This window comes from Cherax quadricarinatus, chromosome 20 (genome assembly GCF_038502225.1).
Source record: "Cherax quadricarinatus isolate ZL_2023a chromosome 20, ASM3850222v1, whole genome shotgun sequence".
Classification (NCBI taxonomy): Eukaryota; Metazoa; Arthropoda; class Malacostraca; order Decapoda; family Parastacidae; genus Cherax; species Cherax quadricarinatus.
In genome coordinates this window covers 14,251,029-14,273,073 of record NC_091311.1, presented here as the reverse complement: position 1 = coordinate 14,273,073, position 22,045 = coordinate 14,251,029, and the positions used below count along the sequence as shown (strand labels likewise).

The 22,045-nt window shown below is 42.3% G+C and overlaps 1 protein-coding gene across 2 annotated transcripts in view; it reads left to right on the top strand.

Moving 5' to 3' along the window:
• Positions 1-16,211, top strand: part of LOC128700083 (methyl farnesoate epoxidase) — a gene marked incomplete at its 3' end in the record, with an annotated part of 40,494 nt that extends 24,283 nt beyond the window's left edge. For both annotated transcript variants that reach the window (XM_070086887.1, XM_070086886.1), the window contains 4 exon segments: positions 1,369-1,479; positions 13,690-13,804; positions 13,918-14,098; positions 16,112-16,211. In XM_070086887.1, the coding sequence (XP_069942988.1) occupies positions 1,369-1,479; positions 13,690-13,804; positions 13,918-14,098; positions 16,112-16,211 (507 nt within the window).
• Between the last annotated feature and the right edge of the window lie 5,834 nt (positions 16,212-22,045).

Here is a 22,045-nt window from a genome sequence, read left to right as displayed (position 1 = left end):
GACCACCTCATAAGGTTTGTCGTTATTTTTTTCTGAAGGATGACATAATGTTACAACTTTCTACGATTTAGCATGTTAAGTTTATCACTAGACCCCCAATTAACGTTTTCATGGATACGATGACAGGTAACATGTGTATGGCGTGACCGTTGAACAGCATCCACTGGATCTATGCAGTTTTGATGCCTTACGTTAGGATTTTGTCATTTGTATGAGCTGTTCTTGCATATATAATGTTATCTTTTAATTGCGGGTTTTCCTGCTCAGTGTTAATGTGAGGGTTACACTGGGATATGTACCAATTGTAATGTTTATTGTAAGCTTTGGTTTGCCTAAGCTTTAAATTAATGTTCTGTATGATCAACTTTTGTATGTTGTATATATATTTACTGTGCACTTTGTGCACGGGATCTAATTGTACCAAGCGTGGGGGATTTGTGAGTTGCTAAATTATTGTGGTATGTCTTTGCACTTTTATTGTAGGTTTAGGTATGTCTTTTGTTTAATTATTGTAATGTTTAATTTTATCCTTGGTATGCTGTATAATATCTTCTGTGTACTTGGTGCAAGGGGCCTTATTGTATAGTGTTACAGGCATGAATTAAAGATTGGACTTTGTTAATGTATTTTCTAAGCAGGTTTATCCTGTTCTTTTCATTCTGTTAGGTGCGGGTATATCTTTTAATACATTATGAATGTAATACTTAGGGTATGCTATGGGGTTATTGGTACCTTTTTTTTTTGCACATGGTTAATTAATAAATTATTTTATTTATTTATATCTGTGCCTTTTAAATAAAAATAAAAACACAAAAACAAAAAAACAAAAAGGAGGACACAGTGCTGTGCTTACATTTCTGTCTATATCAGATATGAGGTTGAGGAAAAGGATGGGGGCGAGTACTGTAGGTTGTGGAACAGAGCTTTTCACTGGAGTCGCCTCTGACTTTACTCTGTTTACTATTACTATTTGTGTTCAGTTTGTTAAGAAGTTATATATCTCTCTACCCGCTTTTCCTGTTATTCCTTTATCACGCATTTAGTGTGCTACAACTCAATAAGGATGAAAAAAGGCTTACCACCTTTTGATTGGCTGAAGGCCTAGTGGCACTTATATATGAATATATGGATGGTTGAAGCTTGGCGCGCTCTTACCAGGAACAGGGTAGGGCGAGAGGTAATGTGTTGGGGTGGTAATGGAAGAGAAAGGGATGGATAGAGAGGTGTTGGGGTGGAGTGGTTATGTATCAGGAGGAGAATGGGATGGAGGAATAATTGGTGGGGGTGGTAGCGTGACGGGAGGGATCTAGGGTGCATGGATAATGGGTAATTATGGTGATGTGTACTAACTCTGGCTCTGGTGTGCAGGTCTCGGGTGGTCTCGTCAACTACTTTCCTCCACTGCGTCACATTCTACCCAAGAGTTCCAACTTTCATAGGTTCATGGACGCTTTATTCTCTGTCAAGAAGTTTATAAAGGTCGGTATTTTCATTTTAATTAATACAAATACAGTGTTATATTGTAAAAGATTATTGATTTTGGCATGAAAGAAAATCCATACTCTTCATGTTATGACTTGCCTCTGCAATTTTGAGTTCATTTACTATAGGCATTTCATATGTCTAATTTTGAAATCCCAGACACTTCTGCCAGTAAATGATCTAGCAGTTTCTTAAAGCATTTCGTGAAGTTCTTTCTTTGAAGTATTGAAGGTGTGTGTTCATACTGGAAATTTTCACATAAGTTTAAATGAGTCATTCTGAGTTACCAATGAAAAAAAATGTAAGCAAATAGAAAACTTCACCCAAAGGTGAAAATGGTTCACTGTTACTCTCTCAGGCCCTGAAAGTCAGGTTTACCATGGGAAATTCAGGAGAATACCGAAGGAAAAGATTACTGAAGTTTCTGGTTCGGTGTTGTTTAGTTTGCGCAAACTTAGTATCTTTACAGTTTGTTTAATGTTTGCAAAAGTTCAATAAAACAAGAACCACCAGTGATTAATACAGATATGGATATATACATATATATATATATATATATATATATATATATATATATATATATATATATATATATATATATATATATATATAGGGAAGTACCATCTCTATGGCTGGAATGGGACCCTCATCCTCAGAGAAGACAATAAACGTACCTCAGGGAAAACTCAAGATTCTCCCCGGAGCTGTTTGAATATTTCCTTCTCGTACCACCCCCTATAATTAGATATTCTATGTGAACATTTATTAATAAACAGAATACAATTACAGAAAAACATAAACATGAATACAATGGCACAATGTATCAAAGATCATGAATTTCCTCCAGCTCCTCCGAGGCTGGAAGCGAGCCAAGTTTGCAGCAAGCATTTCCCCTCCGGATGGCCATGCTGAGGCGCTGGAACATGAAAGTGGCTGCCCTTGGGTCCCTGGTGGTGTCGATGAGTCTGGAACCCAATTCTTTAAGGAAATGTGTGCCATTTTTTCCCCATGATCCCAAGGCCTCTGATCCCACTGGCACAAATTGATACTGTTGGCTTATGTCCCTGTACTTGCTGATCTTGTACTCCTCCCTGTGGTCAGCAGCTCCTCCCTGTCGCCCCACACTGTGATTGATATAGGTGTCAGCCAGTGTGGACACACAGTTATAGTCCCATGCTAAGAGCTTGCCATTCTTCCAAGGATAGATGGTGATCCCATCGGGGCAGTTTGCTGGGTTGTGGGTATTGTTAGCTGCTAGTGATCGGGGCTCCCTCTCGGCTGGGCATCCAGCTGTAGCAAGGGTTCTCTTAATAATGTCGTTGACCTCATTGTGTCTTGCATGCCATCCCTTGGTTTTGGAACAGTTAAGACCATGTAGACCATATTGGTCTGCTTGTGCGTCGCCTCAAATACACGTATATTCTGTGTGAATTGGGGCAGCAAGGCGCAGAGCCACTGCAATAAGGAGGGTCTTAGGTCGAGACGCGTTCCCATTGCCGATATGGGAACTGTTTGGAGGAAGTCCCCGGAGTGATGTGCGCTCACAGCCTGGAGACGGGCAATCTCTCTATCTGATGTTGCAGCCCTGAGCATGTTGGCAAGCATCTTTTCAGTGATCGGGCCATCCCAGCTTGACTCTTTGTGAACCAGTGCTGCACTAGGGTTTGGTGCTGGAGCAGCAAGAATCTCCCAGTCAGTGATGGCACTGGCATAGCTAGGGTCTTCTATTCCTGCTGAGTCACTGAGGGTATCAGGAAGAATTTGTCTTATCAACTCGCTTGATGCTATGGAAGATGACAGGAAAGCTGGTAGAGCAATCTGGGAGGATCTGCGTACTCCTAGCCCTCCAAGCCTGACCGGAAGTGAGGCTTGCAACCACTGTCCATCTTAAAGGGAAAGATTAAATACACTCTCTAGCATGGTCTTAAGGAGAGAGTCATATTCCTTGAGTTTTGGACTGCTGAAGGCTGGGGAGCATCTAAGAAAGTACGTAACTTTTGGGATTGACAGGCACCTGGTGAGTAGGTAGAAGGCATCGTGTGTGTCAATGTCTTTCATATATATATATATACATATATATATATATACATATATATATATACATATATACATATATATACATACATATATATACATACATATATATACATATATATACATACATATATATACATATATATATATACATATATATATACATATATACATATATTTAGGTAGTAGGTTGGTAGACAGCAACCGCCCAGGGAGGTACTACCGTCCTGCCAAGTGAGTGTAAAACGTAAGCCTGTAATTGTTTTACACGATGGTAGGATTGCTGGTGTTTTTTCTGTCTCATAAACATGCAAGGTTTCAGGTACGTCTTGCTACTTCTGCTTACACTTAGGTCACACTACACATACATGTACAAGCATATGTATACACACCCCTCTGGGTTTTCTTCTATTTTCTTACTAGCTCTTGTTCTTGTTTATTTCCTCTTATCTCCATGGGGAAGTGGAACAGAATTCTTCCTCCGTAAGCTATGCGTGTTGTAAGAGGCGACTAAAATGCCAGGAGCAAGGGGCTAGTAACCCCTTCTCCTGTATATATTACTAAATGTGAAAGGAGAAACTTTTGTTTTTCCTTTTGGGCCACCCTGCCTTGGTGGGATACGGCCGATGTGTTGAAAGAAAGAATATATATATATATATTATTTTAATATTATCACACTGGCCGATTCCCACAAAGGCAGGGTGGCCCGAAAAAGAAAAACTTTCACCATCATTCACTCCATCACTGTCTTGCCAGAAGGGCGCTTTACACTACAGTTTTTAAACTGCAACATTAACACCCCTCCTTCAGAGTGCAGGCACTCTACTTCCCATCTCCAGGACTCAAGTCCGGCCTGCCGGTTTCCCAGAACCCCTTCATAAATGTTACTTTGCTCACACTCCAACAGCACGTCAAGTATTAAAAACCATTTGTCTCCATTCACTCCTATCAAACAGGCTCAAGCATGCCTGCTGGAAGTCCAAGCCCCTCGCACATAAAACCTCCTTTACCCCCTCCCTCCAACCTTTCCTAGGCAGACCCTTCCCCTCATGGAAGGTTCCTTGATGTTGGTGAGGGGCTCTTGATTTAGGGAATTGGATCTGTGCTCCAGTTCCCCGAATTAAGCCTGAATGCCTTCCACATTCCCCCTCCCCTGGGCGCTGTATAATCCTACGGGTTTAGCGCTTCCCCCTTGATTATAATAATAATAACTAGGCAGACCCTTACCCCGCCTTCCTTCCACTACAGACTGATACACTCTTGAAGTCACTCTGTTTCGCTCCATTCTCTCTACATGTCCAAACCACCTCAACAACCCTTCCACAGCCCTCTGGACAACAGTTTTGGTAATCCCGCACCTCCTCCTAACTTCCAAACTACGAATTCTCTGCATTATATTCACACCACACATTGCCCTCAGACATGACATCTCCACTGCCTCCAGCCTTCTCCTCGCTGCAACATTCATCACCCATGCTTCACACCCATATAAGAGCGTTGGTAAAACTATATTCTCATACATTCCCCTCTTTGCCTCCAAGGACAAAGTTCTTTGTCTCCACAGACTCCTAAGTGCACCGCTCACCCTTTTCCCCTCATCAATTCTATGATTCACCCCATCTTTCATAGACCCATCCGCTGACACGTCCACTCTCAAATATCTGAAAACATTCACCTCTTCCATACTCTCTCCCTCCAATCTGATATTCAATCTTTCATCACCTAATCGTTTTGTTATCCTCGTAACCTTACTCTTTCCTGTATTCACTTTTAATTTTCTTCTTTTGCACACCCTACCAAATTCATCCACCAATCTCTGCAACTTCTCTTCAGAATCTCCCAAGAGCACAGTGTCATCAGCAAAGAGCAACTGTGACAACTCCCACTTTATGTGTGATTCTTTATCTTTTAACTCCACGCCTCTTGTCAAGACCCTCGCATTTACTTCTCTTACAACCCCATTTATAAATATATTAAACAACCACGGTGACATCACACATCCTTGTCTAAGGCATACTTTTACTGGGAAATAATATATATATATATATGTCGTGCCGAATAGGCAGAACTTGCGATCTTGGCTTAAATAGCAATGCTCATCTTGCCATATAAGACTAGCGAAAATTTGTGTATGCAATAATTTCGCCAAAATCATTCTGAACCTAACGAAAAAAAAATATATTTCACTGTGTTTGTTTAGTATTAAATTATTGTAAACAAATCTAAAATATATTTAGTTGGGTTAGGCTAAAATAAATTGTTCTTGTTGTAATTAGGTTAGGTAAGTTTTCTAAGATTCTTTTGGTGCAAAATTATAAATTTTTAAATCAACATTAATGAAAAAAATATATCTTTAAACGTATAAGAGAAAATTTTAGAAAGGACTTAATTTTAAATGAGTTCTTGCTAATTGACCAGTTTTACATATTCGGCACGACATATATATATATATATATATATATATCTATATATATATATATATATATATATATATATATATATATGCAATAAGATCACAGTAAACAGGTGATTTCAGAATATGCAAAACAACCACTCTGAAAGAATAGAGAAATTCCAAGCGATTTCGTGACTACTCACATTATCAAGGAATGTGAGTAGTCACGAAAGCGCTTGAAATTTCTCTATTCTTTCAGAGTGGTTGTTTTGTATATATATATATATATATATATATATATATATATATATATATATATATATATATATATATATATATATATATATATATATATATGTAGTTATTTATTTATTTATTTATTTTTTATTAACACATCGGCCGCTTCCCACCAAGGCAGGGTGGCCCGAAAAAGAAAAACGTTCATCATCTTTCACTTCATCACTGTCTTTGATGAGGGATGCTTTACACTACAGTTTATAAATCTGCAACATTAACACCCCTCCTTCACAGTGCAAACACTACTTCCCATCTCCAGGACTCAAGTCCGGCCTACCGGTTTCCCTGAATTCTTTTATAAATGCTCACACTCCAACAGCACGTCAAGTATCAAAAACCATTTGTCTCCATTCACTCCTATCAAACACGCTCATGCATGCTTGCTGTAAGTCCAAGCCCCTCGCACGCAAAACCTCCTTTACTCCCTCCCTCCAACCTTTCCTAGGTCGACCCCTAGCCGCCTTCCCTCCACTACAGATTTATACACTTTGGAAGTCATTCTGTTTCGTTCCAATCTCTCTAAATGTCAGAACCACCTCAACAACCCTTCCTCAGCCCTCTGGACAACAGTTTTGGCAATCCCGCACCACCTCCTAACTTCCAAACTACGAATTCTCTGCATTACATTCACACCACACATTGCTCTCAGACATGACATCTCCACTGCCTCCAGCCTTCTCCTCACTGCAACATTCATCACCCATGCTTCACACCCATGTAAGGGCGTTGGTAAAACTATACTCTCATACATTCCCCTCTTTGCTTTTCTCCACAGACTCCCAAGTGCACCGCTCACCCTTTTTCCCTCATCAGTTGTATGATTCACCTCATCTTTCATAGACCCATCTGCTGACACGTCCACTCCCAAATATCTGAACACATTCACCTCCTCCATACTCTCTCTCCCTTCAATCTGATATCCATTCTTTCATTACCTAATCGTTTTATCCTCATAACCTTACTCTTTCCTATATTCTTTTAATTTTCTTCTTTTACATAACCTACCAAATTCATCCACCAACCTCTGCAACTTCTCTTCAGAATCTCCCAAGAGCACAGTATCATCAGCAAAAACCAATTGTGACAACTCCACTTTGTGTTTGATTCTTTATCTTTTAACTCCACACCTCTTGCCAAGACCCTCGCATTCACATCTCTTGAACAACCACGGTGACATCACACATCCTTATCTAAGGCCTACTTTTACTGGGAAATAATCTCCCTCTTTCCTACATACTCTAACTTGAGCCTCACTATCCTTGTAAAAAATCCTTCACTGTTTTCAGTAACCTACCTATACCATACACCTGCAACATTTGCCACATTGCCCCCCTATCCACCCTGTCATATCGATTTTTCCAAATCCATAAATGCCATAAAAACCTCTTTAGCTTTATCTAAATACTGTTCACCTATATGTTTCACTAAAAACATTTGGTCTACACACCCCCTACCTTTCCTGAAGCCTTCTTGTTCATCTGCTATCCTACTCTCCGTCTTACTCTTAATTTTTTCAACAATAACTCTAACATACACTTTACCAGGTATACTCAATCCCTAGGTACCTTACCCTCTTCCATACCCACCTACCGACCGCCTCAAGAACTTCCTCTACACTCGCAACTGCCTCTTCCTCACTCCTACAAGATGTTATTCCTCCTTGCCCTATACATGAAATCACAGCTTCCCTATCATCATCAGCATTTAACAATTTCTCAAAATATTCCCTCCGTCTTCCCGATACCTCTAACTCTCCATTTAATAACTCTCCTCTCCTATTTTTAACTGACTAAATCAATTTGTTCCCTAGGCTTCCTCAACTTGTTAATCTCACTCCAAAACTTTTTCTTATTTTCAACAAAATTTGTTAACATCTCACTCACTTCATCATTTGCTCTCTTTTTACATTGCTTCACCACTCTCTTACCTCTCTTTTTCTCTCAATATACTCCTCCCTCCTTGAATTACTTCTACTTTGTAAAAACCTCTCATATGCTAACTTTTTCTCCCTTACTACTCTCTTTACATCATCATTCCACCAATCGCTCCTCTTCCCTCCCGCACCCACTTTCCTGTAACCACAAACTTCTGCTGAACACACTAACACTACATTTTTAAACCTACCCCATACATCTTCGACCCCATTACCTATACTCTCACTAGCCCATCTATCCTCCAAAAGTTGTTTACATCTTACCCTAACTGCCTCCTCTTTTAATTTATACACCTTCACCTCTCTCTTACTTGATGCTCATATTTTCCTTGTATCCCATCTACCTTTAACTCTCACTGTAGCTACAACTAGAGAGTGATCTGATATATCTGTGGCCCCTCTATAAACATGTACATCCTGAAGTCTACTCAATAGTCTTTTATCTACCAATACGTAATCCAACAAACTACTGTCATTACGCCCTACATCATATCTTGTTTACTTATTTATCCTCTTTTTCTTAAAATATGTATTACCTACAACTAAACCCCTTTCTATACAAAGTTCAATCAAAGGGCTCCCATTATCATTTACACCTTGCACCCCAAACTTACCTACCACACCCTCTCTAAATGTTTCTCCTACTTTTGCATTTCGGTCCCCTACCACAATAACATAAGTCTTCTTTCAACAAACCGGCCTTATCCCACCAAGGCAGGGTGACCCAAAAAGAAAAACGAAAGTTTCTCTTTTTAAATTTAGTAATTTGTACAGGAGAAGGGGTTACTAGCCCCTTTCTCCCAGCATTTTAGTCGCCTCTTACAACACGCATGGCTTACGGAGGAAGAATTCTGTTCCACTTCCCCATGGAGATAAAAGGAAATAAACAAGAACAAGAACTAGAAAGAAAATAGAAGAAAACCCAGAGGGGTGTGTATATACATGCTTGTACACGTATGTGTAGTGTGACCTAAGTGTAAGTAGAAGTAGCAAGACGTACCTGAAATCTTGCATGTTTATGAGACAGAAAAAAGGATACCAGCAATCTTACCATCATGTAAAACAATTACAGGCTTTCGTTTTACACTCACTTGGCAGGACAGTAGTACCTGTCTACCAACTTACTACCTAGAACAATTATAATATATATATATATATATATATATATATATATATATATATATATATATATATATATATATATATATATATATATATATATATATATATATATATAGATGTTGTGCCGAATAGGCAAAATTTGCGATCTTGGCTTAAATAGCAACGTTCATCTTGCCATATAGGACAAGTGAAAATTTGTGTATGCAATAATGTCGCCAAAATCATTCTGAACCTAACGAAAAAAATATATTTCACTGTGTTTGTTTAGTATTAAATTATTGTAAACAAATCCAAAATATATTTAATTGGGTTAGGCTAAAATAAATTGCTCTTCTTATAATAAGGTTAGGTAAGTTTTCTAAGATTCTTTTGGTGCAAAATTAAAAATTTTTACATTAACATTAATGAAAAAAATATACCTTTAAACGTATAAGAGAAAATTTTAGAAAGGACTTAATTTTAAATGAGTTCTTGCTAATTTACCAGTTTTACATATTCGGCACGACATACATACATATATACACACACACACACACACACACACATTATATATGACTTAAGAAATCGTAATGACACGATTGCAAATAAACCATACCCCCGGCCGGGATTGAACCCGCGGTCATAGAGTCTCAAAACTCCAGCCCGTCGCGCTAACCACTAGACCAGCTAGCCACAATAAGATTCATCCAACTAGGTATATTTCTACACCATAGGAAAGTTAGCACAGGCACCTCTGTGACCACAAATGCAAGTTTTTACAGACGAATCTCCAGCTAGCGTGGCCGTGACGAACTCTAGCTCAAGTCCCTTTACTGCCGTCAACATGACTTAAGAAATCGTAATGACACGATTGCAAATAAACCATACCCCCGGCCGGGATTGAACCCGCGGTCATAGAGTCTCAAAACTCCAGCCCGTCGCGCTAACCACTAGACCAGCTAGCCACAATAAGATTCATCCAACTAGGTATATTTCTACACCATAGGAAAGTTAGCACAGGCACCTCTGTGACCACAAATGCAAGTTTTTACAGACGAATCTCCAGCTAGCGTGGCCGTGACGAACTCTAGCTCAAGTCCCTTTACTGCCGTCAACATGACTTAAGAAATCGTAATGACACGATTGCAAATAAACCATACCCCCGGCCGGGATTGAACCCGCGGTCATAGAGTCTCAAAACTCCAGCCCGTCGCGCTAACCACTAGACCAGCTAGCCACAATAAGATTCATCCAACTAGGTATATTTCTACACCATAGGAAAGTTAGCACAGGCACCTCTGTGACCACAAATGCAAGTTTTTACAGACGAATCTCCAGCTAGCGTGGCCGTGACGAACTCTAGCTCAAGTCCCTTTACTGCCGTCAACATGACTTAAGAAATCGTAATGACACGATTGCAAATAAACCATACCCCCGGCCGGGATTGAACCCGCGGTCATAGAGTCTCAAAACTCCAGCCCGTCGCGCTAACCACTAGACCAGCTAGCCACAATAAGATTCATCCAACTAGGTATATTTCTACACCATAGGAAAGTTAGCACAGGCACCTCTGTGACCACAAATGCAAGTTTTTACAGACGAATCTCCAGCTAGCGTGGCCGTGACGAACTCTAGCTCAAGTCCCTTTACTGCCGTCAACATGACTTAAGAAATCGTAATGACACGATTGCAAATAAACCATACCCCCGGCCGGGATTGAACCCGCGGTCATAGAGTCTCAAAACTCCAGCCCGTCGCGCTAACCACTAGACCAGCTAGCCACAATAAGATTCATCCAACTAGGTATATTTCTACACCATAGGAAAGTTAGCACAGGCACCTCTGTGACCACAAATGCAAGTTTTTACAGACGAATCTCCAGCTAGCGCCGGGGGTATGGTTTATTTGCAATCGTGTCATTACGATTTCTTAAGTCATGTTGACGGCAGTAAAGGGACTTGAGCTAGAGTTCGTCACGGCCACGCTAGCTGGAGATTCGTCTGTAAAAACTTGCATTTGTGGTCACAGAGGTGCCTGTGCTAACTTTCCTATGGTGTAGAAATATACCTAGTTGGATGAATCTTATTGTGGCTAGCTGGTCTAGTGGTTAGCGCGACGGGCTGGAGTTTTGAGACTCTATGACCGCGGGTTCAATCCCGGCCGGGGGTATGGTTTATTTGCAATCGTGTCATTACGATTTCTTAAGTCATGTTGACGGCAGTAAAGGGACTTGAGCTAGAGTTCGTCACGGCCACGCTAGCTGGAGATTCGTCTGTAAAAACTTGCATTTGTGGTCACAGAGGTGCCTGTGCTAACTTTCCTATGGTGTAGAAATATACCTAGTTGGATGAATCTTATTGTGGCTAGCTGGTCTAGTGGTTAGCGCGACGGGCTGGAGTTTTGAGACTCTATGACCGCGGGTTCAATCCCGGCCGGGGGTATGGTTTATTTGCAATCGTGTCATTACGATTTCTTAAGTCATGTTGACGGCAGTAAAGGGACTTGAGCTAGAGTTCGTCACGGCCACGCTAGCTGGAGATTCGTCTGTAAAAACTTGCATTTGTGGTCACAGAGGTGCCTGTGCTAACTTTCCTATGGTGTAGAAATATACCTAGTTGGATGAATCTTATTGTGGCTAGCTGGTCTAGTGGTTAGCGCGACGGGCTGGAGTTTTGAGACTCTATGACCGCGGGTTCAATCCCGGCCGGGGGTATGGTTTATTTGCAATCGTGTCATTACGATTTCTTAAGTCATGTTGACGGCAGTAAAGGGACTTGAGCTAGAGTTCGTCACGGCCACGCTAGCTGGAGATTCGTCTGTAAAAACTTGCATTTGTGGTCACAGAGGTGCCTGTGCTAACTTTCCTATGGTGTAGAAATATACCTAGTTGGATGAATCTTATTGTGGCTAGCTGGTCTAGTGGTTAGCGCGACGGGCTGGAGTTTTGAGACTCTATGACCGCGGGTTCAATCCCGGCCGGGGGTATGGTTTATTTGCAATCGTGTCATTACGATTTCTTAAGTCATGTTGACGGCAGTAAAGGGACTTGAGCTAGAGTTCGTCACGGCCACGCTAGCTGGAGATTCGTCTGTAAAAACTTGCATTTGTGGTCACAGAGGTGCCTGTGCTAACTTTCCTATGGTGTAGAAATATACCTAGTTGGATGAATCCTATTGTGGCTAGCTGGTCTAGTGGTTAGCGCGACGGGCTGGAGTTTTGAGACTCTATGACCGCGGGTTCAATCCCGGCCGGGGGTATGGTACATTATATATATATATATATATATATATATATATATATATATATATATATATATATATATATATATCAATAACACTGCAACTAGCCGAGGATTCGAACCCGTGTTGTTTTAGCCCGCCTCATGGTAAGCGAAACTTCCAAGACGCTCTAACCGTGGCTAGTCGCAGTGTTGTTTATATATATATATATATATATATATATATATATATATATATATATATATATATATATATATATATATATATATATATATATATATATATATAAATATATATATATATATATATATATATATATATATATATATATATATATATATATATATATATATATACATGTATATATATATATATATGTCGTGCCGTATATGTAAAACTGGTCAATTAGCAAGAACTTATTTAAAATTAAGTTCTTTCTAAAATATATATATATATATATATATATATATATATATATATATATATATATATATATATATATATATATATATATGTCGTGCCGAATATGTAAAACTGGTCAATTAGCAAGAACTCATTTAAAATTAAGTCCTTTCTGAAATTTTCTCTTATATGTTTAAAGATATATTTTTTTCATTGATGTTAATGTAAAAAATTTTACTTTTGCACCAAAAGAATCTTAGAAAACTTACCTAACCTTACCATAACAAGAACAATTTATTTTAGCCTAACCCAATTAAATATATTTTAGATTTGTTTACAATAATTTAAAACTAAACAAACACAATGAAATATATTTTTTTCGTTAGGTTCTGAATGATTTTGGCGAAATTATTGCATACACAAATTTTCACTTGTCCTATTTGGCAAGATGAGCGTTGCTATTTAAGCCAAGATCGCAAGTTCTGCCTATTCGGCACGACATATATATATATATATATATATGCAATAAGATCACAGTAAACAGGTGATTTCAGAATATGCAAAACAACCACTCTGAAAGAATAGAGAAATTCCAAGCGCTTTCGTGACTACTCACATTATCAAGGAACTATAGTATTTGTTTTGCATATATATATATATATATATATATATATATATATATATATATATATATATATATATATATATATATATATATATATATATATATATATATATATATATATATATATATATATATTGTATATGCGCACACTATACTGTTGATATATTTTTCAATTTCAAAGAGAAGTGTTGAGAAGCACAAGTCGTCGCTTGACCCAGACAACCTGCGAGACTTCATGGATATTTACATCAATGAGATCAATAACAATAAAAACGAAAAATGTACTACTTTTACAGGTATTTTTATCGTATTTTTTCATTCCAGTTGAAATTTTGACATTCAGAGATACCTAAAGAATACAAAGTCGTACATCAAAATATTTATTGAAAGTTTTTATTTGCTTCACCAGAGAAGCAGCTGGTTGGGGTGTGTGTTGACTTGTTCACCGCTGGTTCTGACAGCAGCTCTGCTACACTCTGCTTTGCCGTGTTGCTGGTGGCCCACCATCCTAACATAATGCATAAAATACACAAAGAGCTGGATCATGTTGTGGGCCACACCCACCTACCCTCTTTGGACGACCGTACCAAGTAAGGATCAGTTATCGATTCAGTAGTCGCCAGTCTGACACATTTACAATTGCAGAGAGCAAAAAGTGGTGATTGTGGAAAATTTATAAGGGGTTACCTGTATGAACCTCAACATTACAGTCATACAAGTAATCTCATTGGGAGGAGACAACCATATATTGTTTACAGTAGTTACAGTAGCCACCCCTGGTCGCTGCATGTGGCCCCTTCGATAACCCACACAAATCTTACCCATATCTATCCTAGACCAGTATAGAAGTGGATAGCACCCACAAGTACGGCGCTACTAAATAGTTGTCGACTGTATGGATTACATTAGATTGAAGGAAAAGGTGGGGTGGGTTACACACATGTATATCCATCAGGGAAAACACTTGTCTAATACCACCAGTTTCCAGATTTTCTCTGGTGGTCACTTGATGCAGCTGGATCACCCACAACACCTATCATATTATATCATGCCCAACTGGCCAGTATCAGTTTGCTATAACTAGAAAGGTTACTTAACTGTGGGTGGTTGAGGTTCCTTATTTCCTCCATTCACTATCTCATTTCGATATCCTGCTAAACTGATACAGTTCGTCTTTCAGCAGGATTATGATATCACTTGGATAGGTCCGGCTTCAGAAGACAAAACTCCGAACAGCACCGTGTTCTACGCACACTTACATGTGTTCACTCGGAGAACGGCGACTCATTTCACTCCACACATTCCCTTAACTTACTGTTATTATCACTGATTTCACTACAATTCACAAGACCACTTAGTGTCTTGTTAATTTTACAAACGTTAGAAATACATACATTAAGATCCGATCTCGGTGAGTGATAATTGAATCACGGGTATTTTCCTCTGAACACTCGTCATGGCCTCGCGCCATTTCCCCCTAGGCATCTACCATTATACACTAATTTTACCACTGTATTACAGTGGTCCCGTAAATCACGTTCCCTCACTCTTCACCGGGAACAGTTACAACACTTCCTATTACGATGTGAGGCCTATATTAATCCTTAGGCCGCCGTGGACGCCAATTTCATGGTCCCATTTTTGACCAGCCTGTTAATTATTATTATTATCAAGGGGGAAACGCTAAACCCGGAGGATTATACAGCGCCTGGGGGGGGGAGATGTGGAAGGCATTCAGGCTTAATTCGGGGAACTGGAGCACAGATCCAATTCCCTAAATCAAGAGCCCCTCACCAACATCAAGGAACCTTCCTTGAGGGGACCAGCCTGTTAAAACACATTCCAAACACTCCCCCGCCTCTCTCTCCCTCGGCGCATGCGCAGCTTCTCTGATGGTTCTTCTCTTCAAAATACACTTCAGATCAACAGTAATGCATTAATCATCTATATTTACATTATACAAAATATACAATATAATTTTGGGAAATTATTTTCCACAATGATCTTAAATTGGTGTTGCTGGTATAATTTAAATCAGAGATTTTATTTTAACTTGGAGAGTATTTTGGATATTGTATATAAGATGTTTGAAGACGTGTGTGTGCCACTGTGAGCCGGAGGTGGGACTGCTACTTACATGTCCAAGCAATGTTGTTCCAAGAATTTAAAACTAACTTTATTATCTAGTCAAACCTGATTGCCTCATTCATTGGAGAAGCTGTATGACCTTTACGGGTTTAGCGCTTCCCCATCAACATAATATTAAAACCGATAATAACAAATATAAGCATGAATAACTCAAAACTAATTATAAATAAAGCCAAAATGTAAGCATCTTTATATTTCACTTGTAAATTTAATCTTGTGTGTGCGTGCGTGCGTGTGTGTGCGTGTGTGTGTGTGTGTGTGTGTATGTGTGTGCGCGTGTGTGTGTGTATGTGCGTGTGTGTGTGTGTGTGCGTGCGTGCGTGCGTGTGTGTGTGCGTGTGTGTGTATGTATGTGTGTGTGTGGGTGCGTGCGTGCGTGCGTGCGTGTGTGTGTGTGTGTGTGTGTGTGTGTGTGTGTATGTGTGTGCGCGTGTGTGTGTATACCATACCTGCAGATTGGTCTACATGGACGCGACTCTGACTGAGGTGCTCCGCATGCGCAGTGTGTCGCCCATCCCTGTGCCGCACTGTGCTCTCAGGGACACCTTCATACAAGTACGTCCTTCCCTGGCTGTGTTAACCTTACTCGTAACCTCAGACCCTGCTCCAACCCTCGGCCTGCTCCAGCCCTCGCCCTGCTCCAGCCCTCGGCCTGCTCCAGCCCTCGCCCTGCTCCAGCCCTCACCCTGCTCCAGCCCTCGCCCTGCTCCAGCCCTCGGCCTGCTCCAGCCCTCGGCCTGCTCCAGCCCTCACCCTGCTCCAGCCCTCGTCCTGCTCCAGCCCTCGTCCTGCTCCAGCCCTCGTCCTGCTCCAGCCCTCGTCCTGCTCCAGCCCTCGCCCTGCTCCAGCCCTCGCCCTGCTCCAGCCCTCGTCCTGCTCCAGCCCTCGTCCTGCTCCAGCCCTCGTCCTGCTCCAGCCCTCGTCCTGCTCCAGCCCTCGTCCTGCTCCAGCCCTCGTCCTGCTCCAGCCCTCGCCCTGCTCCATCCCTCGCCCTGCTCCAGCCCTCGCCCTGCTCCAGCCCTCGTCCTGCTCCAGCCCTCGGCCTGCTCCAGCCCTCGCCCTGCTCTAGCCCTCACCCTGCTCCAGCCCTCACCCTGCTCCAGCCCTCGCCCTGCTCCATCCCTCGGCCTGCTCCAGCCCTCACCCTGCTCCAACCCTCGTCCTGCTCCAGCCCTCACCTGCTCCAGCCCTCGCCATGCTCCAGCCCTTACCCTGCTCCAGCCCTCGTCCTGCTCCAGCCCTCGCCCTGCTCCAGCCCTCGCCCTGCTCCAGCCCTCGCCCTGCTCCAACCCTCGGCCTGCTCCAGCCCTCACCTGCTCCAGCCCTCACCTGCTCCAGCCCTCACCTGCTCCAGCCCTCACCTGCTCCAGCCCTCGCCCTGCTCCAACCCTCGCCCTGCTCCAGCCCTCGCCCTGCTCCAACCCTCGCCCTGCTCCAACCCTCACCTGCTCCAGCCCTCGCCCTGCTCCAACCCTCGCCCTGCTCCAACCCTCGCCCTGCTCCAGCCCTCACCTGCTCCAACCCTCACATGCTCCAACCCTCACCTGCTCCAGCAGGTCTTCATGTTTCCCCACACTAAACCTTGCCTCAGCCTAAATCCTAACCCAACTTAAACCTTGCCCCAGTCTAAATCCTAACCCAACTTAAACCTTGCCCCAGCCTAAACCCTAACCCAACTTAAACCTTGCCCCAGCCTAAATCCTAACCCAACTTAAACCCTGCCTCAGCCTAAATCCTAACCCAACTTAAACCTTGCCCCAGCCTAAATCCTAACCCAACTTAAACCTTGCCCCAGCCTAAACCCTAACCCAACTTAAACCTTGCCCCAGCCTAAACCCTAACCCAACTTAAACCTTGCCCAAGCCTAAATCCTAACCCAACTTAAACCCTGCCTCAGGCTAAATCCTAACCCAACTTAAACCTTGCCCCAGCTTAAACCCTACCACACCATATACATGTAAAGTTGACAAAGTGTTGCAGCCTCAGACCAGCGTCAACTCTCCCGCACTCTAGTTATCTTGCTCTTGTCTCCAAACAAACTTAGGTAGACTTGAGGATATTTACTAAAGAAAACTTATCACTGTGAGTATCTTCTTCATAACTAAAATGTCTTTTTTTTTCTACATTTTGTCGGTATCAACAATGACCATTCACTTTAACCATTGATTGTTACGTAAGCTTTGATAATTCAATATTCGAGAACAGTGGTGCCCAATAGCTGTTATTTGGGCACGTAACCACTGCAATATATGGTATACATGGTATTCTGTCACTTCAGTGATCCTCCACTGTGACACTTCACCACTGTAAAACAATCACTATTATTATCTTCACAAAAATCGTTAAATCCACATCTGCGCATAACGCTCCGGCAGCGTGGCATCCCATGACACAGTAATGTGGCATACCATGACACAGTAATGTGGCATCCCATGACACAGTAATGTGGCATCCCATGACACAGTAATGTGGCATCCCATGACACAGTAATGTGGCATCCCATGACACAGTAATGTGGCATCCCATGACACAGTAATGTGGCATCCCATGACACAGTAATGTGGCATCCCATGACACAGTAATGTGGCATCCCATGACACAGTAATGTGGCATCCCATGACACAGTAATGTGGCATCCCATGACACAGTAATGTGGCATCCCATGATACAGTAATGTGGCATCCCATGATAGAGTAATGTGGCATCCCATGATACAGTAATGTGGCATCCCATGACACAGTAATGTGGCATCCCATGATACAGTAATGTGGCATCCCATGATACAGTAATGTGGCATCCCATGATACAGTAATGTGGCATCACATGACACAGTAATGTGGCATCCCATGATACAGTAATGTGGCATCCCATGATACAGTAATGTGGCATCCCATGACACAGTAATGTGGCATCCCATGACACAGTAATGTGGCATCCCATGATACAGTAATGTGGCATCCCATGATAGAGTAATGTGGCATCCCATGATACAGTAATGTGGCATCCCATGATAGAGTAATGTGGCATCCCATGATACAGTAATGTGGCATCCCATGACACAGTAATGTGGCATCCCATGATACAGTAATGTGGCATCCCATGATACAGTAATGTGGCATCCCATGACACAGTAATGTGGCATCCCATGACACAGTAATGTGGCATCCCATGATACAGTAATGTGGCATCCCATGATAGAGTAATGTGGCATCCCATGATACAGTAATGTGGCATCCCATGACACAGTAATGTGGCATCCCATGATACAGTAATCTGGCATCCCATGATAGAGTAATGTGGCATCCCATGATACAGTAATGTGGCATCCCATGACACAGTAATGTGGCATCCCATGACACAGTAATGTGGCATCCCATGACACAGTAATGTGGCATCCCATGACACAGTAATGTGGCATCCCATGATACAGTAATGTGGCATCCCATGACACAGTAATGAGGCATCCCATGACACAGTAATGTGGCATCCCATGACACAGTAATGTGGCATCCCATGACACAGTAATGTGGCATCCCATGACACAGTAATGTGGCATCCCATGACACAGTAATGTGGCATCCCATGACACAGTAATGTGGCATCCCATGACACAGTAATGTGGCATCCCATGACACAGTAATGTGGCATCCCATGACAAAGTAATGTGGCATCCAATGACACACATCCCATGACACAGTAATGTGGCATCCCATGACACAGTAATGTGGCATCCCATGACACAGTAATGTGGCATCCCATGACACAGTAATGTGGCATCCCATGACACAGTAATGTGGCATCCCATGACACAGTAATGTGACATCCCATGACACAGTAATGTGGCATCCCATGACACAGTAATGTGACATCCCATGACACAGTAATGTGGCATCCAATGATACAGTAATGTGGCATCCAATGATACAGTAATGTGGCATCCCATGATTCAGTAATGTGGCATCCCATGATACAGTAATGTGGCATCCCATGATACAGTAATGTGGCATCCAATGATACAGTAATGTGGCATCCCATGACACAGTAATGTGGCATCCCATGACACAGTAATGTGGCATCCCATGACACAGTAATGTGGCATCCCATGACACAGTAATGTGGCATACCATGACACAGTAATGTGGCATCCCATGACACAGTAATGTGGCATCCCATGGCACAGTAATGTGGCATGCCATGACACAGTAATGTGGCATCCCATGACACAGTAATGTGGCATCCAATGATACAGTAATGTGGCATCCCATGATACAGTAATGTGGCATCCAATGATACAGTAATGTGGCATCCAATGATACAGTAATGTGGCATCCCATGATACAGTAATGTGGCATCCCATGATACAGTAATGTGGCATCCCATGATACAGTAATGTGGCATCCAATGACACAGTAATGTGGCATCCCATGACACAGTAATGTGGCATTCCATGACACAGTAATGTGGCATCCCATGACACAGTAATGTGGCATCCCATGACACAGTAATGTGGCATCCCATGACACAGTAATGTGGCATCCCATGACACAGTAATGTGACATCCCATGATACAGTAATGTGGCATCCCATGACACAGTAATGTGGCATCCCATGACACAGTAATGTGGCACCCCATGACACAGTAATGTGGCATCCCATGACACAGTAATGTGGCATCCCATGACACAGTAATGTGGCATCCCATGACACAGTAACGTGGCATCCCATGACACAGTAATGTGGCATCCCATGATACAGTAATGTGGCATCCCATGACACAGTAATGTGGCATCCCATGACACAGTAATGTGGCATCCCATGACACAGTAATGTGGCATCCCATGACACAGTAATGTGGCATCCCATTACACAGTAATGTGGCATCACATGACACAGTAATGTGGCATCCCATGACACAGTAATGTGGCATCCCATGACACAGTAATGTGGCATCCCATGACACAGTAATGTGGCATCCCATGACACAGTAATGTGGCATCCCATGATACAGTAATGTGGCACCCCATGATACAGTAATGTGGCATCCCATGATACAGTAATGTGGCATCCCATGACTAAGTAATGGGGCATCCCATGATACAGTAATGTGGCATCCCATGATACAGTAATGTGGCATCCCATGACACAGTAATGTGGCATCCCATGACACAGTAATGTGGCATCCCATGATACAGTAATGTGGCATCCCATGACACAGTAATGTGGCATCCCATGACACAGTAATGTGGCATCCCATGACACAGTAATGTGGCATCCCATGATACAGTAATGTGGCATCCCATGACACAGTAATGTGGCATCCCATGATACAGTAATGTGGAATCCCATGACACAATAATGTGGCATCCCATGATACAGTAATGTGGCATCCCATGACACAGTAATGTGGCATCCCATGATACAGTAATGTGGCATCCCATGACACAGTAATGTGGCATCCCATGATACAGTAATGTGGCATCCCATGACACAGTAATGTGGCATCCCATGATACAGTAATGTGGCATCCCATGACACAGTAATGTGGCATCCCATGATACAGCAATGTGGCATCCCATGATACAGTAATGTGGCATCCCATGACACAGTAATGTGGCATCCCATGACACAGCAATGTGGCATCCCATGATACAGTAATGTGGCACCCCATGATACAGTAATGTGGCATCCCATGATACAGTAATGTGGCATCCAATGACACAGTAATGTGGCATCCCATGACACAGTAATGTGGCATCCCATGACAGAGTAATGTGGCATCCCATGACACAGTAATGTGGCATCGCATGACACAGTAATGTGGCATCCCATGACACAGTAATGTGGCATCCCATGACACAGTAATGTGACATCCCATGATACAGTAATGTGGCATCCCATGACACAGTAATGTGGCATCCCATGACACAGTAATGTGGCACCCCATGACACAGTAATGTGGCATCCCATGACACAGTAATGTGGCATCCCATGACACTGTAATGTGGCATCCCATGACACAGTAACGTGTCATCCCATGACACAGTAATGTGGCATCCCATGATACAGTAATGTGGCATCCCATGACACAGTAATGTGGCATCCCATGACACAGTAATGTGGCATCCCATGGCACAGTAATGTGGCATCCCATGACACAGTAATGTGGCATCCCATTACACAGTAATGTGGCATCCCATGACACAGTAATGTGGCATCCCATGACACAGTAATGTGGCATCCCATGACACAGTAATGTGGCATCCCATGACACAGTAATGTGGCATCCCATGACACAGTAATGTGGCATCCCATGACACAGTAATGTGGCATCCCATGATACAGTAATGTGGCACCCCATGATACAGTAATGTGGCATCCCATGATACAGT